At 37.4% G+C, this 25816-nt stretch overlaps 2 protein-coding genes, 1 non-coding gene and 1 pseudogene across 4 annotated transcripts; 3 read left to right on the plus strand and 1 right to left on the minus strand.

Moving 5' to 3' along the window:
* Nucleotides 1-3972: 3972 nt before the first annotated feature.
* ACTRT3 (actin related protein T3) lies at nt 3973-8701 on the minus strand. The gene is made up of 3 exons (XM_016148125.2): nt 8590-8701; nt 5860-6635; nt 3973-5107 (listed from the first exon to the last, which is right to left on the minus strand). The coding sequence occupies exons 2-3, from the start codon at nt 6057-6059 to the stop codon at nt 4189-4191; spliced, it is 1119 nt and encodes a 372-aa protein (XP_016003611.1). The 5' UTR covers nt 6060-6635; nt 8590-8701; the 3' UTR covers nt 3973-4188.
* Nucleotides 7573-7645, plus strand: TRNAV-AAC. Its single transcript has one exon. It is a non-coding gene; the product is annotated as a tRNA-Val (tRNA).
* Nucleotides 8702-8721: 20 nt separating the features above from the next.
* On the plus strand, nt 8722-23853 carry MYNN (myoneurin). Of its 2 annotated transcripts, XM_016148120.2 has the most exons (8): nt 8722-8988; nt 9807-10103; nt 14305-15098; nt 15842-16001; nt 17761-17939; nt 18774-18857; nt 19844-19930; nt 21526-23853. In XM_016148120.2, exons 1-8 carry the CDS (start codon nt 8750-8752, stop codon nt 21786-21788), a joined length of 2103 nt encoding a protein of 700 aa, XP_016003606.2. In that variant the 5' UTR covers nt 8722-8749; the 3' UTR covers nt 21789-23853. The 2 variants fall into 2 exon arrangements, with proteins under 2 accessions (XP_016003606.2, XP_016003607.2); XM_016148121.2 differs by lacking the exon at nt 18774-18857 and having other exon boundaries at nt 21526-23226.
* On the plus strand, nt 12261-12379 carry LOC118601803 (annotated as a pseudogene).
* Nucleotides 23854-25816: the final 1963 nt, after the last annotated feature.

Genomic DNA, 25816 nt, shown 5'->3' on the forward strand with positions numbered 1-25816 from the left:
GAAACCAGACCCAATTCTTTGGGGGATGGGGGTTGGGGTATGTATTTCCTTGCAAACTTGTCTGATGCAACTTAATAATTTGCATCCAAAGGTAGAAGCAAAGAAGGAAAGCACCTCTGAGAAATTTTGAGAAATTACTAGATCTTTTAGTTTATGAATACTTACATGTTTAGTTATCTCTCTCACACACACACACACATCTACCTCGGCTCTTTCACACTCGATTGAGGAGACTAGTCATGATCTACTTTGGGAGAGGCAAAAACCTCAATAAAATCTTCAGGGCAGGAACTACGCTCATAGTGATAAAGGGCAACAAAACCAGAGATGATTCGGATAAAAGCCACACACAGGACCCGCTGGCTGGCTACTCGGCTCACTGTCCATTAATTTGGGCAGATGCCTTCACGTGTCCTTCGGCCACGTGCACGCACCCAGCTCCAATCTGCAGCTTTGGAGGTCCACAGGCCAACCACTGACATTGAAGGGAGACAGGCGCAGAAAACTGCAACTCCCTTCCAGGGGTAATGCAGACTGCGCCTTCCACCCCTCACCTCCCCGCAGCTCCACAGCAAGCTGTGTATGTTTGAGCCCAGTCCCGGATGCAAGTCCCACAGCTCAGGGAAGTGCACCGCACGCGGGAACCCGCTCCGTTTCTCTCCCTGTGGCCACAGCCTCGCCCTTAGCCCCCAAGGAACCCGCGGCTAACAGAGCCCAACTCTTCGCGGCGGCATTGGGAACCTCCGGAGAAGCCCCGGGCCGACCGCGGCCTTTAGGCGGGGCGCGGGGGCCGGGCGGGCGAATTCCACAGGTTCCTGGGAAGGGTGACTTGGCCAGTCGCTGACATTTTTTGTTTGCTCTAAATCGGACGATGTACGGCGGTAGGCCGAGGCTTTTCCGCGCGCTGAAAGCCAGCGAGAAAAACAGCGAGCGGGGAGCAAAAGCACGGCGCCTACGCCCTTCTCAGATAGGGTTAGAAAAAAGGAAGGCCATCACCTAACCCAGACCAGCGCGCACCGGCCGCATCTCCTTATAAAGGAGCGGGCGCTGCCCGCGCGGATTTGCCGAGTCCCGCCTTACCCAGCTCTCGCGAGATTGAACCTCGCCAAAAAAAAAAAAACAAACCATATATATTGTTCTATTTCCGGCCATGAGGTCAGTCACCGCCCATACCCCACGTTGCTTTAAAAGAAGCTTTGAGTGTTTTTTTCTGGAGTACTTTAAAGGTGAAAACTAATTTGTGCTCCAGAATCCCTCACGTTTTCTATCTGCCATAGCGCAGGCGCGGTGTACTTGATTACATTTGAAAAAAATGGAGTTCACGGAAAAACTTTAAGGCCGGGGCGCAGAACAATGATTAGCAACACTGATAGTCGTTATTTGTTAGAGAACTTTACGAAAATAGATTTTCCACGCAGTCCTGACTTAAAACAAACAAACAAAAGGAACGACCTACCATAAATAGCTTTCTTTTTTTAAGTAATGGCTGGTGTATGATGTTTTACATATAATCGTTGAATTCAGGTTCATTTGGGTGAACGCTGTGGAGTTGTACTGGCGCCTCAATCTAAGAGAAAAGTGAATTATTGGGTTTGACGGGGAGGGTGTTCAGATTGTAAGGGCAGGGAAAATATAAATGGAATTTTCACATTTTATTCCCTATCCCTACAATTACCTGAAAAGGATCATCTATGACCTCATGTTATAGGCTGGAGTACAGAATATTCCAGGCTGTTTGTTGGGTTATCTACCTGAGACCAGGATTAAGGATTGTGTGCCCACCTAATCTAGCAAACTATTTTGGGATCACTTTAAACTTCAATCTGTTAACCTGTTTAAATATCAGTTTGTAAAATAGGAATAATACTTGTCCATCTTTCTGGGATGTTGAAGTTTAAATTAGATAAATTTATAATTAGCCCTGTGTTCTTTTAGGAAAAAAAGAACACTTTCTTTAGAACAAGGGTCTCAAGATCCAGGTGGTTTCTTGTTTTGGGAAGGGTGTTCTTATTAAATGATATTCTTGCAAAATGTTAAAATGTAACATATTGTTTTGCAGAGGCAGCTGTAAACAGGATGAGCTTGACAAGAATTCAACCAGCCAACTTCAGAAAGAGACATGTAATTGACCAAATGATGTATATATAAGCAATGGCTAACCCTCTGTTTAAGGTGACAAAGCCTTTACTTGCTACAAGTAAATAAAACTACGTCAGGACAACTTACCTCCACCTCTTAAATGGAGCACTCCAAAAGGTGAACCCCTTGAGTTCTGTAACACTTTAAGAATTATAAAATGATCAATCTCTCTACAATGCTTGTGAATTAATTTAGTGCAGCATCAATTGTTCAAACTGCCCTCTATATCTTATCTAAACTAGTCTTGCTTACAATCACTAAAATGGGAGACGCATGCCAAGGAATGAAATGAACTTCTTCACAAACACAAGGCCAAATGGAGTTACTGCTACCTGTACAAGCACATCCTTTTTACACCTTGGAACCTTTGCCCTAACATTCCTTCTGCCAGGAATGTACTTCTGGTGAATTTGCTATATCTAAATACCTACTAGGAGTGCACTATGGAAGGCATCAGGGAATGGAACAGAGATGGAAAGGGAAAGTCCTCAATAACTGTCTTCTAAGGCCATATCTAGTGAGGAAGACAGACAAGCAAACCAAACAATCAGGCTGCATAAATTAAATGGTCAATAGAAGTATAAGTAATATGTGCTGGAGGACACAATCAATTTAGATTCCATGGAAGCAGCAGCATCTGAGCTGGATGGATAAATTTTCGAATTCTATAAGTAAAAGAGTGCCGTTAGGGACATCTCCTTTGAACCTCACAATGACTTTGTGACAAAGGGAATAGCAACGCCACTTCATGGTTGAAGAACTTGATCTTAAAGATGTTTAAACAATTTTCTTAAGTCATGCAGCTGGTAGGTGGCAGGGCCTGGACCTAAACCCACATACGCTGTCCCTAAATTCAGAGAGAGGGGCACTCCATTATGTTTAAATTCCAGCCGTCCCTCAAGCCAAGCTCCAAAGCCAAATCTACCAGATAGTCTTCCTTGAGCCCTCAAGGTATTTTCCCTTCTGTGAGCCCCCAGAGGATTTTATACCTCTCTTAGGACACTAAATCACTTTCTACCTTGTGTTATTGTAATTAAGATATGAGTTTCACCTCTTATACTAGACTGCTGGCTTCCTTGGGACAGGATCTTTCTCCTGATTTAGCACTCATCACAGTACAGTGGTTTACATAGAACAGATACTAAATAAATACTGCCATCATTCTTTTGGCTACAAAGATCATTTCAGACCCTTCTTTCTCCTTCATACCTGTCTAAGTAGGCACAAAGACTTGCCAGTTTTTCATAATTTCTTCTTTTTAATTCCTGTTGCCTATAATCTTAAGTATAAGACTTAACTACTTTTATCTAAACTAGTAACTTTTTCACTGAATACCAAATTTTCAGGGCCTTCCTAGTGCAGTTTATCCTCCAAAATACCACCATATTCATTCATCTTAATTTCCTTGTAGCTCCTGCTTTTAAATCTTTAATTGTTCCCCTTTGCCAATAGGACATTTAACATAAACACTTCCATCCCTTGGCCTTAATTGACCTCCCCACTTATTGCTCTTAGTCTACTCCACATGAGCTCTATGTTTTAACAAAACCATTGTATTGAACAAGCATTGAATACACTTCGTTCATTTTTGTCTCTAGCCCCTTGTTCACTTCTATTATGCTTTTCTGGATATCTGCTCTCTTCTTCCTCTCCCTACCCATCCTAATGGCACCCCATCCATAATGGCATACCTCTGCTATGAAATCTTTCCTCATAGTAATCTTCTTTCCTTAAATGTCATCAAACTTAAATATGTATCACTCATTTGGCACATTTTATGTTGTACCACAAATTGCTTTCTCTCCAAGGAAAATGTAAGATCTCCAAAGTCAATAATGTTTCCTCTAGCATTTAATTTGGTCCTACTCAATAAACATCTGTCTGACTGATCACCATTATTTTACCCCATTATAGAAATGCAACAGACATGGACATTACAATAATCGTCCAATAATTAATTGAAACATTTTGTATGCCCAGAAACATAATATCCAAAGTTTTCTGTCCCACATACTCAAAACGTTTTTTTCCTAACCATTTTATCTGTATTCAGAAGCATCTTTGGTGTACTATGTTGGGTCCAACTTCTTTAAATTCTGCAGCAGTGATCCACATGTCCTGGAAGGCAGACAGGGATGCAAGAATAGACCCTCCCATCCACACTGATATTTTCCTTTCTGGGGGAGCTATCACTTGCACAGAGGTATTGGCAGGCACCACCTTTGCTATATCTTTAACTAGCCGCTTTTCTAAACCAGGGAACAAGGTTGATCCCCCAGCAAGGACAATATTGGAGAAAAAGGAATTCCTCAGATCTGTATCACATTTCATTATGCTGCTGAAGCACATCTTATCAATGCCAGGAGTCTCAAGGTTCATGAGAGATGGACTGAAGAGGGCCTCTGGACATTGAAAGAGCTGGTTATGGAGCTTAATTATCTTCCCATCGGGTAGTTGGTAAACTCTCTCTATACTAGCAGGTTTCTTGGCCCTTTCCTCTTCATAGTTCATTGCCACATAACAAGAAGTTTCCTTAATATCAACAACAATTTTTCTGTCTTCAGCACTAAGCAACATGATGCCATGGTCCTTCAACAGCTTCATGAGGTAGTTGGTGAGGTCAAGGCCTGCCAGATTTAACTGCTGAACACCATGAGGCAGACAGTAACCTTCGAAGATGGGCACACACTGGGTAACCCCGGCGCCTGAATTCATCACAAAGCCAGTTGTGAAGCCAGCAGCAAAGAGAGCCAGCACACCCTGGATGGACATATAGAAGGCAGGAACGCCCAGCTGCTCAAAAAACACTTCAGTGATCTGTTGTCGATTGGCCAGTGGGTTCAGTGCTGGCTCCGTAATCAAGACTGGGCCATCACAAGGCTTTAGCTTCAGATTATGGTCATAGATATGCTTCCACGTGATCTCCGTGTCCCCCCAGGAAGTAACAAGACCACGCTCCACTGGGTAGCTGTAGGAAGAGCAATAATATAAATGACGACTTTAATTTTTCCAGTTTCGACCCTTCAAACTGGGTTAATTCTCATATTTATTACCAGTATCTTTTAATGGGAAGTGACTGCCAAAGCCTCTCAGAGAAGGTAACTGCCACCAAAAGTTAGCACAGCTCCTTTCCTTTGCAATGTTTGGTACTTTTCACCCCTACTCCTTACACTCCCCACACTTCTTTATTTTTATTTTTATTTTATTCACCTATAGCACCTGGCCTTCCCCAGTTTCTCCCTTCCAAGTTCTAACCAGACCCAATCCTGCTTAGCTTCCAAGATCAGACTAGATCCAGCGTGTTCAGGATGCATTGGCCGTAGACCCCCACTTCTTTAGAAGACCCTTTATGACAAAAAATTGAGAGGGGGGGAAATCTTCAATAATAGTTTAGTTTTAATATCAATTAATTGAAGAAAATTACCCATGGCAAAGGTACCATAAATTAAGTAACACAGTAACCCTTAAACATGTATTTTCTGAAGGATAACTTTATACATTTGAATACATTTATATAGATACAGAGAGCAAGTAATATTCACTCATTAGATGTTTGGCACCCTCGGAGACTGGCCCTCCCTGCATTTGCAATAATGCAACTACGCCAGCTGGCTGGGACTTTCCTGGCTTCCTTACCTTTTCTCTTACCCTTGAGCCCCTCATTCGGGCTCTCCCTCCTTCCCTTCCACTGGCGTGCTTACTGTCACAAGTAGGAGGTACCTGATGGACAGCGAGCTTCTTCGGGGCTGTGCTTCGTCTCCCACACGCAGCTCCAGCGCGGCTTCCGCGGCGTAGCTCTTGCCTTTGGCCCGTCCGATAATGTGCGGGTAGACAAACTGAGGCTCCCGGGACCCAGCCAGGCCCGCCTTGATCACTCCCGAGCCGTTGTCAATCACCACTGGTAGCTGGTGGTAGCTCATGCTACCGCCGCCTCTGGTCGCCCGGCCGCTCCCGCAGCCGCGAGCCGCGCCAGTAGGGCAGAAAGTGCGCTGCGCAGCCCTGGGCGGTCTTACAAGGCTCCAGTGATGCGCGGGGGGCTGACGGCTGGAACGCCGCGTCACAAAGGCCCGCGTGTGGCCACTTGGCCTAAGGCCGGCTGGTGAGGACCGGGAGCCGGGACAACGCAGGGCCCATTGACTCTCGAGAGACACAGCGCGCTCTAAAGTACCGCCATTGAGTCTCACCGGGCCTGGGTCACCTCCCACCCCCTTCCCTGGAATCTCGGAATACCATTATCAGGAAAACCCAGCTTGACTCCCCAAAGATGCAAATTCAACTTGTCCCAAGTGGCTTTCTCTAATACTTAGATGAGCTATAAAAACAGATTTATTTCCCAAAGCCATTGCTTGAATTCTGATGAATAGCTGTATGTCCAGGGGCCTGCAGAAAGCTCCCGACGATGCCCTTCAAACTGGGAAAAGGTGGAGAGATTTGACAGAGTGAAGTTGTCCCAGGAAGGGAGGCACGGTCAGTGCTCTTGAAACCCTCATTAACGTCTGAAAAAAAGCAGAAAAGAATGCTAGGATTTAAAGTGGGTTTTAATTTTTTTTATTATTGTTGCTATGTTTTGGGCAATTCTTTGTTGTATTTCTTTCCTGTGGTTTCTAAAGAAAATGTACTCAAAACCAAAGTGGAGAATTCACTATTCATTTATTTTAGCATCTCATCAGATTATCTCCTGGGGTAATATGGAAGCTCATTCTCATTCCCCCCAAATTCTTGACTTTTAGACCTAAGGATGTGTCTGCTTTGCAGGAAAAGTGATATTCCTTAAGTCTTATAAAGTTAAGGCTTAGAAAAATTTAACTACCTTGCCTGCCAAAAAGTGCATTTTGGAATGTAATATTTTCAGCCCCTCAATTTAATGCATCTTGTAGAGGATTTTAAAATAAGTACATAAATTAGAACCTCTGGTTAGTCTACAAAAGCTGGGGAGGAAATTCTAAAGCTATTTACACGTCCCTCCACCAGGGGCCGGAAGAGTTGCTTTCTCGCTGACTAAATCACAGCGTTGGGGTTTGGTTGCTGTGCTTCCGCACAGGAGCAGGAACACTGGGGACCGCGAACTGCCAGCCCTTCCAGGGCCGCTGAAGCCCGGGGACTCGCTTGAGACTCAGCAGCAAAAAAGATATGTAATCAAACACTTTTTTCTTATTGATATGTAATCAAACACTTTTTTCTTATTGAAGAAAGTATACTCAAAGGAAGGACAACTACTGGATGCCTGGTTTCTACAGCAGTACCTAAGGAGCTTTGGAAAAAAGTGCACGCAAATTTCAACTTTTGAAATAGTAGCATTGTTCAATTGAACATGTGATTACTCTGGCTTTTTCTTCTCTCTGTTAAAAATTACATTAACACTAAATAAAAATGGATGGAAATCGTGTTACGACATATATATCTATAATTTTCTAAAGGTTGTGTGGCAGCTAGGTTTCCGTAGTGTAGTGGTTATCACGTTCGCCTAACACGCGAAAGGTCCCCGGTTCGAAACCGGGCGGAAACAAGTTAGTTTTCTTATTTTTAATACCTAGCTCCCCCAAATCCTGAAACTACTCTGCTTTTTAAAAGAAAATATTTATAATGACTTGCAGACTCGAGAAATTAAACTAAGTTTGGGTGTTATTTACGTAACCTTCAAAATAACTTTCGGAACCTTGGGATATTCAAGTAAGTTTGGGTGTTATTCATTCACCAAATGTTTTTATTGACGGCTTGCCATGTGCAAGTGATCGACTTAAATTTTTTTAAGTTCATACAGAAATAAGTTATAAAAAGAGCAAACAGAATCTCGTTGGGAAAAAAATCTCAGGAGAGAAGAAATTAATAAATTCAAGTTGAGATTGTGCTTAAAAAAGAAAGGCGCGAGTAAATTTGGTCCTGACACAACTTTCAACAATAAAAAATGTTGACGTTTTGGTTTTCTAAGATTTGTGTACGCGCGCGATAGGGAAGAATCCACCCTAACATAATACGACTTAACTTATTGTTCCTGAGCCTTTTGTATATTATGCAAACTGGTATCCCTTTCCTTGACCGTACAAAATCTGAATTCGATATAAATAATTGTACAAAAATTTTTAGCTGACTCTGAACCGTTTCCGGTATAAAGCTCACTTTTCTCCCATGTTGCGCATGCCCAGTGTGTCCTACAACTTTGCCGCGCTTTGGTGCATCAGACATCTGTCACCAGGTAAGGGTATCCCGGAAACCGGGGTATAGTTGGTTGATGCAAACAAAACTCGGAGGGTCCCAAGGGCTTTCGGGCACGTTAACTGAAAAGGATGATCAGTCTCAACTCAAAAATTCCCCCACGGCCGAGAGCCCCAGTACACAAAGCAGCCGTTCCCACTCGTGGGGCCCCGAAGAAGGGGAGGATGCTGGGAGAAGACAAGCAACTACAAGCCCCAGCATGCAGTGCACAATTTGGTTCTAGCAAAGAGGCCTTACGGTGCAGCTCTTCCCGACCTCGCCCCAGAATGCGGGCCGAGCGCGAGACGCCGACTGTCGGGCGGCCAGAATGCCGGGAATAAGGAAGATAGGCGGGACGCTGTGAGCGAACCCTCAGGTCTCGCATCTTTGACGCTCGCTTTTTCAGCGGAGCCCAGGCATGCTGGCAAGTGTAGTCTCTTTGAGCCAGTTGGTTCAGCCCATGCAGGTGTTGGACCTCCACGGTCCTAGAGCTTCCTGTGTTGCCACGGGACGCCCAGAGGCGGATGTGACGCCTCCGTGGAGGAAAAAGAGAGAGAGAGAGAGAGAGAGAGGGAGAGGCGGAGCGTGGCGTGGTGACGTCCTCCGAAGATGGCGGAGAGAGAGTGAAAAATTGTGTTCCCCGTTGGGTTGCTATAGGTGAGTTCTGTCTTCGCCCCCCAGCCCGCTGTCCCCGCTCTCTCCAGACCCTGGGCCATTGTGAGGCAGGCCCCTCGGAGTTCGCTCTCAGGTTGGGGTGAAGGTGTTAACATGGAAAGCCTGGGCGCGGCAGCCCCCGTCGTTGGCCTTGGCCACAACCTCTGTTGTGGGAATTCCGGGCAGTGGGAGCTGGGCGAAGGGCAGCGCGGCGGAAGCCAGGAGAGACCGGCTGTGGTCATCACTTTCTGATGCCACCTCGAGTGGAGAAGTGAGATGTGAGGGGGTGTGGCCTCTTCGGGGCGAGGGATGGAACCTTTGACACCTTTGGCCCCGCTCATTCGCGCCTCGCGTTTTGAAGCAACTGTGCACCGCGGAAGCTAACAGGTTTCGGTGATTTTGGAGCAGTTTTAAATAACTCGCACCGTGTCTTATCCCCATCCGTCCTAAAGAATCATTTCTTAATGGCTAATATTTTAACGTGTGTATGCCTACCGAGCTTGAAAGTCTGAAGGTTCAACTGGTGCAAAGGCGTGAATTTTTGCGTTGCTTTTTTCAGCTTGTGAAACTGCTTTTACTCATCGCAATTTCTTGACGCGTCCAAAGGATTGTCTTAATTGCCCTAAATGAAACAAAGATAGATACTTTTTCCTTCAGAATTTTTAAACATATCCTTTTGACAAAAATTTGGGAGGGGCGATAAAATGAGAACCGACTTTGTTCTTGTTTATGTTATGTCGTGTGTTCTTTCTCCCTTTACCAATTGCTTGGGTGAAAACTTAGAATTGCTGACCTATTTTTGTTTGTTTGTTTGTTTTTAGAACAAGGGTAAAATTCCATTTCGATATCAAAATGCAGTATTCGCATCACTGTGAGCACCTTTTAGAGAGACTGAACAAACAACGGGAAGCAGGTTTTCTCTGTGACTGCACCATAGTGATTGGTGATTTCCAGTTTAAAGCTCATAGGAATGTGCTTGCTTCGTTTAGTGAATATTTTGGTGCGATCTACAGAAGCACTTCTGAGAACAATGTCTTTCTTGATCAGAGTCAGGTGAAGGCTGATGGATTTAAGAAACTGTTGGAGTTTATATACACAGGAACTTTAAATCTTGACAGGTAAAGTACGCATTTTATTTACACTTATAAAAAGCTAATCAGTAGTCTTTAGAGCAAGAGTAGATTTACATTTTTTTGTATTCAGTCCCTGATCTTGGAGTCTTGACTTGCACAGTATTGTTTTCTGGGGTTTTTTTGTTTGTTTAAAGAAAAATCAGTATCACCAATTTGGGATGAGCAGCCTGCATTTTTAAGTATAAAAGGCACGGATTATATTAAAGCCTTGTTTCTGACACATTTGATTTACCTACTGAAACAAAGCCTGTGATTTCAGTTATGTAACAATGAATTTTAAGTGAATTTCAGTTTCCCCTTGCTTTCTGGTCTTTATGTTCCTCTGGTCTTCTCTGTCCCTCACTTTCTACCCACTTCTTAAGGTGTTTGGGGTGAGAGAGTGTACATGGAGAAAGAACCTCTGTGTTCATTTAATAGTGCTCCCGTTTCCAACTGTAAGTAGAAATGTTCAAGACTTCTTCCTGATTGTGGTTCAGGAAAATGATGTCATTGGAGTGTAAATGGCAATAACTCTTGATATCTCTGTAAAGATATCAATATTAATGCTTAAATCAGATCCAAGATGCTAGAATGTTTTTTCTCAGATGCTTACTGCTTTCACTGCACGAATAAGAAATAGATTCTGAGGAATTTGATAATACAGGCACTGTGTGTCTCTCGTACATAATGAACCATATAATTGAGTTAATACCAATGCACTTACTGTTTTTGGGGGGAAAGGTGGAGCACATAAAAGGAAAGCGAATCCAGTCAAATTACTCTTATCTTCTTTCATCTTAAAGAGTGTGAATAACAATAGATTATAATGTTCTGACATAAAAAGATTATGGGCTTTAGAATTAAATCTTTTCTGTCAGTGTCTCTTTGAGCAAGATGCAGCTTCGGCCTCACTTTCCCCATCTGTAAAAATGAGACGGTAATAACTCCTTTTGTGTTAGTGTGAAGATTAGAATTTACTCAAAGGCCCATTTCCCAATGAACATTAGTTTCCTTTTTTTCCTCTACTCTCCTCCCCATTAATTCCACATTTCTTGGAGAAAAATTAGAAAAAAACATAAAGGAAACTGAAATTCTGCCACCCACTGGTAACCATTATTAACACTTTGATAAGCATTCTTTTCCAGATCATTTCTGTAGATACATGGACACGCACATTAAGCAACATCCTTCCCTTTCGTTTACATTGCAGCTTGTCATGGAAATATACTTCAAAAAGCTAGAATCATGATGTTCCTTAATACTTTTGAAAAGAAAACATGCAGTTTTGGAATTATTTTTTAAATGGTGTAATGAAATCTTTAAATCAATCAGTTGATTAAAAAGGAACATTAAAAAGGAACAGAGCAGTGTTATAGATTAATCTCACAAAAATTATTGACATTTTTTGAATAGTTCCTCTGATTAAAAATATAAAAGCCACAAAATATAATATAAAAGCCACAAAACTAGTGAATTTTGGTTGCTCTTCAATTTAGTGTTTTCCCTTTCTCAATTATCTTTGTTGGGAAAACCTCGAGTTGATCTGAACACACTGAAGAGCATCTTACTTTGAGCTTTCATGCAAAGAACCAATGCGAAGAAGAGCCAGATGTTTTACTCAATCTTTTTTGAACATATCTTTCCTGGGAGCCAACTGTTTGAGTCCAGTGGCAAATGTAAGAGAAGACTTACACCAAAAGAGAAAGTCTTTGTAATTTAGTGATTACAAAGACAGAATAATAGAGAGTTAAGTGGACTCAGGAGCCAGATTACCTTGGTCAAACTTTTAGTCCCAACACTATGATCTTGGAAAAGTTACTTAATTTCTTTGGACCTCTGATTTTTCATTCGTATGTAAAATGGGGATTATATTACATGTTATAGGCATGTCCTGAGCATTAATTGAACTACTCATAAAGCATTTAGCCATATACCTGCCATTTGTAATTAAATTACTTTAAAAGTTGAAATCAAGTTTTTCCAAGCACTGTAACTTCATGCTTGTAAACAAATGCAAATAAGTTATTGACAAACATGCTGATTGGTTTTCTTAACTGTAACTGAGATAATAGGCGGTCTGTGAAATAGATAGATAAATTGCGTGAATTACTGTTTTAGTACTGAACAATTAGTGTGTTTATATTGGTCTTAAAGACTCCTTGAGTCTATGGCCATGCCACCCTGAACGTGCCCAGTCTCCTCTGATCTCAGAAGCTAAGCAGGGTCAGGCCTGGTTAGTACTTGGATGGGAGACCACCTAGCAATACCAGGTGCTATAGGCATTTAAAAAAAAAAAAAGACTCCTCGATCTTGTTATCTGGTGGTTCATTTTATGGAGCACTAAGCACAATTGTAATTTGAGACCTAAGTATAAAAAGTGATCATTTGGCTCTCATTCTAGTGGTCTCATTTATTGTGATTTAATACTAGATTATGTAGCAAAAGCAATAAAAATGCTTAAGAAAAAACAATGTTTTTAGAGAGCTACAGTTCTTTATACATGGAAAAAACATTTTATATAAAAGATGAATAAGATTATACCTTGGTTGTTGGTGCTATATCTTTGCAAGTAATTTATTTTTAATCTAGGGGAGCAAATTATGTTCCAAAAATTTATTTGTCATATGTTTAGGAACTTAAGACAGTGTTTCTCAGAGAATAAAATGTTCCTTAAACTGATCATTAGGTTTCCAAACTAGCCTATAAATCTAATCTATAATCAGCTGAAAAATGATTATGTGTATAATAAAAGACATTTTTTAAAGCCATTGTAATGCTAAATTTAAAAAGAGGAAACATACAGGTGGTACTTGAGGGAAAGCAGTTTAATTAGATGATGAGAAAATAGGTAGTTAATGTAGGTACTGTAGTACATATACTTTCAATGACCTGAGAGGTTCATGACACTAGTTATTTTTAATTTCATGTCAGATTTTACTCCTTTTTAAACTTATGTTACATTTATATTAGTAGCTATGAGTAAAACCCTTTTCTGGTTCATACATATTATAAATAGGGAGAAGATATTTTTTGCCTAGAGAATCAAATAATAATTGGGGAAAATGGTAAGTAGGGAGGTTACTTGAGGGACGTGTATGTGTGTGTCCTCAAATAATTAAAAGGGTCATATCTCAGCTCTGATTTTACAGCTGAGATAAATGAAGTACCCAAAAGTACTAACTTACCCCTTATTAATTCAGCTAGTATTGTCAGAGCCAGTGCTAGAGTAATCAAACACCCTTTCATTACATTGTAAACTTTTGGAGGGCAGGGAATGTTTGATATTTCTTAATATCCCTCTTAGTACCACATATAGTAAATGCTCAGTAAATATTGACTGGAATGTTGAACAAGGTGACAAGTTTTTCTATATAATCCTAATATGACACACTCTCCAACTTGAGTTGATACCACACTCACAAAGTAGGATGGTCACAAGAGAGAGCTTAGCACATTCTAAAACCTTGTTCCTCCAAGGGTGGTGATGGACCAGCAGTATTGGCATCACCAAGGAGTGTGTTAGAAATGCAGACCCTGAGGCCCCACCACAGACCTACTGAATCTACATTTAACAAGATCCCTTGATGATTCACATGCATAGGAAGGTTTGAGAAGCACCATTAAAGTTCCTCACAGAGGGAGATAATAAACAATTTTTTTAGATTCTTGTTGCCAATCCAGAAAAGCTGATTTGCTATCTGAAGAGGCCTCAGGATGAATCAGAGGAAGCAATAAGTTGCTAACAGGTACTTTTGTTTTCCAGGTGTTTTTTTAAACAATTTTTTTATGGTAAAATTAGATACTATTTTTTTTATATTAGTTTCAGGTATACAGTACATTGTTTATACATTTGTGTAGTTTATGACACAATCCCCCTGAGAACTTTCTACCACCCATCTTGCTCTACATATAGCCATTACAATACTGTATTCCCTATGCTGTATTCTCTGTCCCCTAAAACAGGTAGAAATTTTAACATTTTATTTTTCTGCACTACATAGGTAGCTATTCAGTAATTTTCATCTTTTTAAGTTCTGTAAAACGATGTATTTGCCTAAACATTACTGAGTGAATAATTTCTTAGTTATACCTTTTTCATCATTCTCCTTCAGTAGATCTTTAAAAGATATTGAAATAAATGTCCAGCTCTGTTTCAGAAAGTTTTTCTTTGATCAGAATATTGTCATTTAGCCTTGTTTTCTTACAGTTGGAATGTTAAAGAAATTCATCAGGCTGCTGACTATCTCAAAGTGGAAGAGGTGGTCACTAAATGTAAAATAAAGATGGAAGATTTTGCTTTTATTGCTAATCCCTCCTCTACAGAGATATCTAGTATTACTGGAAACATTGAATTGAATCAACAGACTTGTCTTCTTACTCTACGAGATTATAACAGTCGGGAGAAATCAGAAGTGTCTACAGATTTAGTTCAGACAAATCCTAAACAAGGGGCTTTAGTAAAGAAGTCGTCTCAAGCGAAAAAGAAGAAGAAGGCCTTCAACTCCCAGAAAACAGGGCAGAATAAAACAGTGCAATATCCCAGTGACATTTTAGAGAATGCATCTGTTGAATTATTCCTTGATACAAATAAGTTATCTACACCTGTAATAGAACAGGTTGCACAAAGAAATGATAATTCAGAACTTGAGTTGACATCAGTTGTGGAAAATACTTTTCCAGCACAAGATATTGTGCAAACTGTTACAGTGAAACGGAAACGTGGAAAATCACAGCCAAACTGTGCTCTGAAAGAACACTCTATGTCTAATATAGCCAGTGTCAAGAACTCTTATGAGCTGGAAAGCTCTGGGGAAGAGCTGGATCAGAGGTATTCCAAGGCCAAGCCAATGTGTAACACATGTGGGAAAGTGTTTTCAGAAGCCAGCAGCTTGAGAAGGCACATGAGAATACATAAAGGAGTCAAACCTTATGTTTGCCACTTGTGTGGAAAAGCGTTTACCCAGTGTAACCAGCTGAAAACACATGTAAGAACTCATACAGGTAAGACTTGTTTGTGGGAGACAAAATTTTTATGCTGTGACTAAAACACTTTATGGAGAATATTAATATACAATATTGACTGTGACCAAAATTTGATATATAAAGTATATAAAAATTTATAAAAATATTTAGCATGTTAGACTGTTGAAAATTTCTTTGTAACTGTGACCAAGTATTTAATGGCTATTTTATTGTAACTGATACTCTGAAGTCCTGAGACTGAGCTCTTTATATCATTTTCCCTCATAGTGAAAATAAGCATAAATTTGGTTTCCAGTTAAGTATTTAACAGAGACAAAGATATTAAAAAGATATTAAAACTGATGAAGAGAAAAGTTATTACAACTCAGGCCAATTCTGAGATTTTGCCAACACATCTCACCACCTGCTTCCTAGACTTTGTCAGCCTCTAAACATGTTACACATATTCTGTCCTCAACTTCTACATTTACCTTTACTGGTACACTTAGATTATTACTTCTTAAGATGCAATTTGTATTTCTCTCATTGCTCACCTTCCCTCTTACGAACTCAGAAACACTAATTTTTTTTTTAATTTTAACTCTACCTGTGTTTTCAATTAGTAATTCTGGAAGAAGAGAACTTATTTGCATTTTTACTTCTAGGAATTAACATTTTCTGAATACGAAAACCAGTACTGTGAGAACTCCTGAAAGCTCATGTGGTGCAAACAACTAAAACAATTTTTCTTTCTAAACATAAATTTTATTTGCCATTTTTAGGTGAGAAGCCATACAAATGTGAATTATGTGATAAAGGATTTGCTCAGAAATGCCAGCTAGTCTTCCATAGTCGCATGCATCATGGTGAGGAAAAGCCCTATAAATGTGATGTATGCAATTTACAATTTGCAACTTCTAGCAATCTCAAGATACATGCAAGGTAAAAAACAAAAACGAGTTGTTTGATCTTGGAGTCTATCAATGACTACAGTCTTATGGATAAACTATTAGAATTTAGGACAGTAGAATTCTCTTATGGTTCCACCATACAATATATATTTTAGCACAGTCAAGGAACCATAAGCCGTGGCAGCTTGAGAAGAATATGTAAGGCAAGTAAGATGAGTGGTGATGAGGCATCCAGATGGTTTTATAGGCCATTATAAAGCTTTGATGCTTGAGATTAAGAAATAAGTGATGTGATCTTGTTTACTTTTTAAGAGGATCACTCTACTATATTAGGAAAAGATTATAGGATTACAAGAATGGAAGCAAAGTTACCAGTTAGAAAGCTCTAGATAAAACCCAAGTGAGAGTGATGTTGGTTCAGCCAGAGTGGTAGCAGTAGAAAAGATTAGTAGTCAGACGTTGGACATATTTTTTAATGTAGGACAAACAGAATTGATTGCAGATTGGTGTGGGGTATAAAAGAAAGTAGAATCAAAGAGGATTTTAAAGTTTTGAGCCTGACCACCTGAAAAGTTAGAATTACCATTGACCGAAATGGGAAAAAATTGTGGATAGAGCAGTTTAAGTAAAAGTACAGGAGTTGTTGGAATAGAGTTCTGAACATGTTAAATTTGAGATGGCTATTAGACATCTGAATGAAGATATACAATAGAGAGCTGGTGGTTATCTTAGTCTGGAGTTGAGGGGACTATTTTGTACTAAAGATATTAATTTGGAAGTCATCAACATGTAGATAATATTTAAAACCAGAACACTGGATGGTGTCACCGAGAAAACTAATGTGGATAGAAAAGAGATCAAAAGACAAGTCATGAAGAGTTCTAGGAAGTGGGCAGGAACCAGCAGAGGTGATTAGAAAGGAGCAGCCAGTACAGGAGAAAAACCAGAAGAGTGGGCTGCCCCAGAATCCATGTGAAGGAAATGATTCCAGAAGGGAACGATCAGCTGTGTCAGATTCTGATGATAGATGAAGATTGAGAATTGGATTTAGCAAAGTGAGAGTTCAGCACTGCCCTTGACAAAAGCAGTGTTTAGCATGGGCTAGTAGAGAAGAGATTAGAGAAAGAATGAAATGGAAGAACAAGTGAGGTCAAGGTTTTTGTCTTTTTTTTTTTTTTTTTTTAGGTGGAGATGTATCAATTATTTATATGCTACAGTCCAGTGGGGTGGGAAAAATGGATGATGTAGGATGGAGGTTATTGTAGGAGCGATATAGAGCAGGGAAGGGGGATAGAATCTTAAGTATACAAATAGGAGTAACTGGTTTTAGATCAGCTGTCACCTTCAGAGTTAACAAGGAGGAAAGAAAATTTACAGGTAGAGATGTCCTTAGGTGGAGAGTTGTGGTAGGAATTTTCTGATAGCTTAAATTTTTCTCAGTGAAACAGTAAGCAGGGGCATAGCTAAGAGTGAGGATGGGTAAGGAGGTGCTGGAGTTTTGAGGAAAGAGTTTTGAAGAGTGAGTGAATGTACAAGCAAAAATGACGGCAGTATTAGGGGCACATTTGCAACTATATAAAGATGGCAGAACTCTTTGAACTGGTCTTAGAACTAATGTTTTGATAACAACCACAACATTTATTTTTCACAGTATATGTTGAAACTTGGTTTTAAATACATATTCTGGTCTGTTAAGGTGAAATGAAATTAAATATTGTATGAAAAATGTTATATAGATCTCCAAATCATTTCACTTACCAGCATCTAACTTTGTATTTTTTTACTAATAGGAAGCATAGTGGAGAGAAGCCATATGTCTGTGATAGGTGTGGACAGCGATTTGCCCAAGCCAGCACACTGACCTATCATGTTCGTAGGCATACTGGAGAAAAGCCTTATGTGTGTGATACTTGCGGAAAGGCATTTGCTGTCTCTAGTTCTCTTATCACTCATTCTCGAAAACACACAGGTAAGAATTTGACATGGAGAGACTGCTTAAAATAAGGAAAGCTGTAAAAAGAAAGGAGGAAGTTGAGAATTTACAAAAAAGTAGATTACAGACTTTGTAGTTTTGTGTTTGTGCTTTTTAAAGCTTTTTATGTTTATGATTTTCAGATAAATATTAGATATGAAAATGTAGAATAATACATGGTGGGTGACTTTTATCATATAATATATACACTAAAATCAGATAATTTTGACAATATATAAACTTGAGACATATTTTGTCACCTTAGAAAAACTTAGCCTCTTGAAGTTTTATTTCCCTTCAATAAAACTGTAGAGTGAAATTAAGGGGTGGGGGTTGATTTGGGTAGAACATTGATTTTATAACTTTGTAGGACTTTTCATACAGATATTCTAAGATTTGCAGATTAAACAGATACTTCAAATTACCAGTTTTGAAACATTCTCTTGTTTATAAAGATTTTCATTTTTGTAGGGTACATTTTTAATAGATCTTTTCTAAATGATCTTATTCCTCTTTAATAATATAGTAGATAGCAAAAATTGAAATATGGGTTCATTGATTTACATGTTTCTAATCATATAAAAATCAACTTCTTGCTCAACTTAAATTCATTACAAGGACATTTAGAGAAATAAAGGTTTATTATATGAAAAGCATCAGTGTAAAATGATTACTATTCATTTAAGTTGGGTCACACTGAAAATACCTCTAAAATACAATGTAAAGAGGTTTCAATTTAATATTTTAGAACAGCTTACTTTAGGTTATTGTAATTGATAAATATTATATTGGTATAGTACACCACTTCGCTATTTTTTATTTTCCATCTAGGTGAAAAACCATACATATGTGGTATTTGTGGGAAAAGTTTTATTTCCTCAGGAGAGCTCAACAAACACTTTCGATCCCATACAGGTCTGTGTTTAGGGAGAACGTATTATTTTTTGTTCTCTCTAATTTCTTTTTATGTAAACCTTGATTTTTAAACCATTACGGGCTATATGGTATCTAGTCATACATACTCTTACCTAGCAATATTTTAAAGTATAAATATCAACTTGAATTATATATATTTTATACAAAGTATTCCAGATAATAGTTTCTTAAATGATGGATTAAATTGCACAGATATATGAAGACATGAAAAGGAATAGAAAATAAGAATATCAGATTTTCTTATTAAAACAGTGTTCAATATGCAAATTTTAGGAATAAATTTTAATATTGGCAAGTTTATTATAAAAGGTAGTTTATAAGTAGTATGAAGAAATTATTAAATGTAAAAAAAAATTTAAAGGAAAATATCACTTTGAAAATGTGCTGTTGTGACTTTTTCTTTTTAAAAATTATTCCTCGTAATTCCTATCTAAAATAGTGTGAGCACCTAGGAGACATTTAAGAAATTTATTGGCAACTTCTGTTTTCCCATACTCTTCAGTTTGCATGATAAAGAACAGTTCTTATCTCAAAAGAATTATAATTTCGTAGCATTTTATTGTCAGTATTTTTTAAGGATTTTCTAATTCGTAAGCTACCTGAGAGCAGAAACCATAATTATCCCTTTTTTCCCCCCTAGCTGTATCTCTTAGCCAGGGCTTGACATATAATTGGCACTCACTAAATGTCTGATAGAAATAAAGGAATAAGTTATTTTTTTTAGTTTAAAATATTTATGTTAATGAAAAATGCTCAGTTTTCCCTGAAATGGGGTTGCTTTATATAAGAGTGCCTGCGTGTATAAGTTTTCATTTCGCTGTATTAGAACCAAGTAATTACAGTAGTAATTTGAAACAATATTTAAACAATATAGTAATGTTTGCATTGTGTTCATAAAATATCAATATATTTTTGTCTTGGCTTTTAAAATATTGAGGTTTTAAACTTTTAAACTTGTTTTTCAGGAGAAAGACCATTTATCTGCGAATTATGTGGAAATTCTTACACAGATATTAAAAATTTAAAGAAGCACAAAACAAAAGTCCATTCTGGTAAATTCTTATGTTTCTTAAAAAATTTAGTACTCTCCTAAGTGGTGCTGTTTCTTAAAATGTTGAGTCGTACATAATAGCAGTTTAAAGTAGATTTTTTGGAAAACTAGATATGCACATATGAGGATGGTAGCTGTATAATTTTCACATGAGTTCACTCTGAATTTCTTTTCATATTGACCTAATTAATAATACTGAAAATATTTTCTCCTTTAGAAATCTGATTTATGAACAATTTCAAAAAGGAAGGATTATATAAGCAAATTATATATCATTATTCCCCATACTAGAGTCTAGGTTGCCTAGAGTTTAACTGTAGTTATATGAAGAAAGGGGCATCATGAACACTAATCCAGAAATATATAAGAGGAAATGGGGAAGCGGGCGGCCCCAAGTTGTTTTAGTATATAAAAATAGAAATAGTCTTTTGCTTAAAATGAATCTTTGAAAAAGTTTCCCTGTGCTTACCATTTTCTTCTGTCATGATTAGAAACAAAATACTAGGCTTCTTCAGTGTGTAGAGATGATAGTCTTAATAGTAAACAAACATAAGGATTTAGTAACATTCGAAAACTGCATTAAATCATTAATTCAACAAATATTTAATATCTCTAAAGTACACATACTGTAGGGTAATAAAGTCGAGCAAAGCATTGTCCTAATCCTCAAAGAATTTCCAATCTGGTATGGGAGGCTAGAAATATAAATAAATAACTATGATTATAAGACAAAACATGGGCTAAATAGAGACACAGAGGCTTAATCCCAGGGAACTTGCAGGACAGAGAAGAGTTCAGAGTGTGGAGATGAGAAAGGAACTGTTCATTCCAGGCAGAAAGAACATAGCTGAAGAGAGTCACTAGGACTAGAAAGCACAGCTTATATTCTTGGATGGTTGAACAGAAGAGTAGTCTGCAAGACCAGATTTTTTTTTAAAGCAAATATGCGGTTTGGTCTAATGAGGATAGTGAGATTGTGAAATCATCTCACTACTTTGAAGTGTCAGGAACATGGTAAAGCTAGTGGAAAATTTGAAGGCAAAATGTATGGTAATTATCCCCTTGAGTAGAATAGAATTCCTTACCTCTAAAAATTGAAGGGGCTATACCTCTGAACTCGAGCTTTCAGAATAGTATGAAAAACTCATTAATACAGTCAATGAACAAATAGGTAATTTATTAAGTGCATAGCACTATTAAGTACTTTGAAGAAATTAGAGAAGAATAACTTGATATTTACTCAAGGAATTTCCAGTCTAGTTGAGCATTCAAGGCATACCTAAGTGTTAAAAAACAATAAGAGAAATGTCACAAGGCAGTATATGAGATTGACAAATGAGTGATAAAATAGATAAGAAACAGCTCAGTCTGGTCTAGAATCATTAAGTCTGTTTTTTAAATGGATTTGGTGCTGAAACCTAGTGTTGAGGCCCATGTTGGATTTGTATAGATAATGAAGGGCAGATCATCAAAAGAGAAACAGCGTGGATAAAGGTGTGGTGGTTGGAATGCAAGTTCTGGGAATAGTAAGATTCTACCTCAACGTTTTTGTTTTGTTTTTAAGGATAGTATACATTTTTTCCCCTTTTATTTCAGGGGCAGATAAAATTCTAGATTCTAGTATAGAGGATCATCCCTTGAGTGAACAAGATTCCATACAAAAAAGCCCTTTATCAGAAACTTTGGACGTGAAGCCTTCTGATATGACTTTACCACTAGCTCTTCCACTTGGGACTGAGGACCAGCACATGCTTCTGCCTGTCACAGATAATCAATCTCCTACATCAGATACATTGTTGAGGTCAACTGTAAATGGGTATTCAGAACCACAGTTGATTTTTTTACAACAATTATATTGACTTTGTGAGGAATATGGAATTGCTAAGACTTCTCTGGTAGTAAACATAAACATCTCTGGTAAGGTGCAGATGTTCATCTTAAATTACCATTTGAGTCGTGACTGTTATTTTCGTTCACTGAAGTAAAAGCACTTGATGGTGCATTATAACTGTGCAATGCCTGTTTTGATTTTGGGCTTTTATATAGATGATACAGCTTTTTATGGAATGGATTATACGATACTAGCACTATTTTGGGTGGTTAAATTTCATTTTCTTTTAGAGCTGCCTTAATTCCATTTTTATTTTGCATTTTAGAATTGCCTTTCATTTATTGAAGTGGAGTCTTTCGGTTTATATGATTCAGTTTTGACATGGTGAGATTTAAAATTTTGCTTTCCCTCAAAATTTAAGCAAAATCCATGATGGTATCAGCTCAAGAGTGTTGCTGTTACTAAGTTCCATAGACCAATACTATGAGGGAAAAAATCAAATTTCATATATCCACCCAAGAAAATTCAGGTACTGAATAAGAATTGTGCTATTTCTCTATTAATGTATTCCATTGGAGATAACTTTTCTATAAAATAAAAAGAAGTGTTTCTCTTAAAAGCTAAATAACTATAAATTTTTGTTCACTCAGTATTCTGGAGAAACCCATTGATCAGTACTTTTGATTCAATTTATCTGAGACTACATTTTCATGACTACAAATTTATTTAAATGAATTTAAATAGTTGGTGTTTTATTTTGTTAAAAGACATTTTCAAAATTTGATTCAGGTTATATTTTAATAGGTTTCTGAACCTATTAAATAGCTTACTGAAGAGGAGGAAAATATACTGAGTTTCTAAAAATTTTGATAAGCCTCTCAAACTGTTAGGCACTTTTTAAATATTAAATTCTAAAAAGAATTTTCTAAATATTCATACCATAAATCACTTGACTTCTGAATTTGATACATTATATTACATAGATTTAAGAAATTAACTTCAATTACAAGTTAACATTTGAGTTATCAGAAAGCCAGTTTATTAAACACTTTATATTTGTGTTTTCTATAAGTTGTGAGTTAAAAATTTTTTTTAATTAAACCACATTTGGTTGTCATAGTTTCACAATAGTCCTTTTCCTTATGAACATAAAAAATTCAGTATTGTTCTGATATTTACCAATTATTTCCCATCCCACTATTTCCACATATATTTTACTGCCTGATTTTTGGATATTAAATTATCATTTCCACAAAGTCAGTTCCTATACTGCTGATCAAATACCATGGTGACATTATCTTATATCTGCCATGCATTAGTTGTGGCTTATTTTTAGTTTTAAACTATATCTGTAATAAAATTAATGTATTTTCTATTGGTATTGATTTCTTTAATTGTGTTTTCTCTGGGGTCCTAGTCATAGGAACCAACTAGAGGACATAATAAAACTACTTAATTTTTGTAAATTGTAGAAATCGTCACCATTTCACAGCATACTCAGCATTTTCACAATAAATTGCCACCAGTGGAATTGACTTAATTTAATAGAGTTTGAAATATTGCCTTATAATATATATGTCCATCAGTTATAATGTTTAAGAAATCTAATTATGCATGTGTATTAATATGCTGGGTTAAATACAGTTTATGAAGTTATAAAATGTTCAACTAATCTATTCTGGCTTAAATTCAATAGGAATTTATTGGAATATGAAGAAATTAAAGAAAATTAAGACTCAGCCTCTATAAGAAGTCTGATGAAATGGAGAGGTTATATTTAATTCACATCTTCATTAATCCAAGCATCTAATGAACAAAATTTCTTTTTAAAAACGCTACAGTAATGTCTTAATTCTGAGGGTAGTAGTTATCAAATTTTCTCTAATATGGTAGTAACTAACATCTTGCCCTTTGCATAGATTAGCCTTCAGATTTATTATTTTTAGTATTATTGGTGTGCCTAAGGATGATTTATTGTCCTTTTCTTCACCACATTACCTGCTTCTTAAGTAAAATAATTTTATTTTAAATTTGCATGGCTCGGTGCTCTTCCAGAATGACAGGTAAAGAAAGATTAAAGAATGAATATCTTGTCTTGTGATTCTTCATATAAAGCCATCCTGTTCTTTATCATAATATGCATATATTTTAGTTGTATCTGGTATTATTCTGACAGATAATTATCATTGTAGTTAAACCTAAATGTGTTTGTTACAATGCAGTGTTTTGAGAAAGGTTTATTCTTATTTATTTATATTACTGAGTTTTTTTTTAAGTTTTTAGGATGCCGAAGATCTTACTGAAAAACAAATTATTTTCTAAATTTTGTTTTATATTTGTATTAGATTTTTCCTACTGTATTGGTGGAGATTAGACTTTTTAAAAAGAAACATTAGATTATATATAAATAATTTTTGCTGTTTTTAAATGGTATTTATTTTTAATTTCATAGGATGATTTCGATAGACAAATATTAGAAAATTGTTTTATTTTTTTCAAAAGAAAAAGTTCTATCAGTTCTATTGCAACAGTAGTTTATCACTTTTTTATATTTCAGTCCTACAGAAATTGTGCAAATGAGTAGTTGAAACATATAAAGACAACATACATGTACTCATTTTAAAAAATATCCAAGGAGAGTAGTTCTAACATTTGATGCATATCAGAAACATATTTCTAGAATAATGATATCCAAGCTTCACCCCCACCTTAGGCCTACTGAATCAGACAGTCTCTGGGACATGTATATACTGTCAAAGCCCCATGGATGATTTTAATGTGTACCACACATTGAGAACTATTATCCTAAACATTTCTTAATGTTCTTCTTTTGGGAAGCATTTATAAACGAAGCTCTCAATATAACTTTATGTCTTTTACTCAGAGATTTTACATCTTTAGGTAGAAATACCATCAAGTAAAAAGATTATGTTCTAAAGCAATTTCTGTAAATTCTGCATTTTTACTCATTATTTATGAACAATATTGATATTTAGTTATTGGAGCATTTATAACTGAAAACAGTAATATGGTCTATTCTGTTCTCTGCAACCTCTTCCCCCATTCACTCAAGAGAAACTTGGTGTATTTAAGAAATTAGATAATTATCATGCAAATATAGTAATTATCTACCCCTACCCCCAGAAATAGGATATTCAATTTCAAGAAGGCTATACTAAAATAAATACCATGGAAGTGAACAGAGATTTGGATTAAAATACCTGGCCCATATTTCAAATGCTATAAAGTTAGTGAAATCAGAGCACACACAGCTACAAAGATAAATAAAATAAACTCCACCCTTAAGTTTACAGTCAAATGGAAATATAAATCTGAACATAACTAGCACTAAAATAAGCCAGAATGTCAAGCATTGTATAGGAAGAAGGTGGGAAAGGAAATTCTGAACAGTTGAATGGACAGAGAAGGGGCCATTTCCCCTCCCTGGATAGGTAAACAGGGAGATGGCTGATAGGAGCAATTTGCACACAGCTGACTTAAATAGGCAGAATGGAGAGTAAATATGAAATGGGGCAGGATAGAAGTCCAAGACATGTCCTGCTCTGTATACCATCTTACTCGAAATAGCCCTCTACCCTTAGTCTGTGCTGAAGGAATAAGATTACATAGCAGATTTATAACCCACGCTTACACACAGCCAATCACAGTTGACTGCTGAACGGCAGAGATTAGCCACATTTGTAACACGTGATTCCATACACAGGACTACAGCAGACTGAACCAACCTTACCTGAGAGAAAAAATTCTTAGGCCAAATCGAGCTAGTTACTTTCTCAAGAATTTGAACTATGAAATTCTGAGATGATTATGTATACACATAAATGAAAAGATCATTAGAACTGATCCAGAGTCAGTGAAGTAAGCCAAAGTCTAAAGGAAATTATGAATAAGCAGAGAAAGCTGATCTGTAGGGCAAAGCAAGATGAAATAGGTTTACAGAACCAAACTGAGGCCCTGTGAGAGAGAAATGGCCTGGGTTTCTAGCTTTGCAATTCCATTCTTGAGGTGGGACAACTATGCTTCATTTCCTTGTCC

The sequence above is a fragment of the Rousettus aegyptiacus genome, unplaced genomic scaffold (genome assembly GCF_014176215.1).
Source record: "Rousettus aegyptiacus isolate mRouAeg1 unplaced genomic scaffold, mRouAeg1.p scaffold_m13_p_4, whole genome shotgun sequence".
In the NCBI taxonomy this organism is placed as follows: Eukaryota; Metazoa; Chordata; class Mammalia; order Chiroptera; family Pteropodidae; genus Rousettus; species Rousettus aegyptiacus.

Bases quoted from the DNA above. Each gene is read 5' to 3' on its own strand.
- ACTRT3 (XM_016148125.2), bottom strand. From the start codon at position 6,059: ATGAGCTACCACCAGCTACCAGTGGTGATTGACAACGGCTCGGGAGTG. The intron at 5,108-5,859 runs GTACCTCCTACT...CTCTTCCTACAG, and splicing joins AGAAGCTCGCTGTCCATCAG to CTACCCAGTGGAGCGTGGTC.
- MYNN (XM_016148120.2), top strand. From the start codon at position 8,750: ATGCTGGCAAGTGTAGTCTCTTTGAGCCAGTTGGTTCAGCCCATGCAG. The intron at 15,099-15,841 runs GTAAGACTTGTT...TGCCATTTTTAG, and splicing joins ACATGTAAGAACTCATACAG to GTGAGAAGCCATACAAATGT. The intron at 18,858-19,843 runs GTCTGTGTTTAG...CTTGTTTTTCAG, and splicing joins ACACTTTCGATCCCATACAG to GAGAAAGACCATTTATCTGC.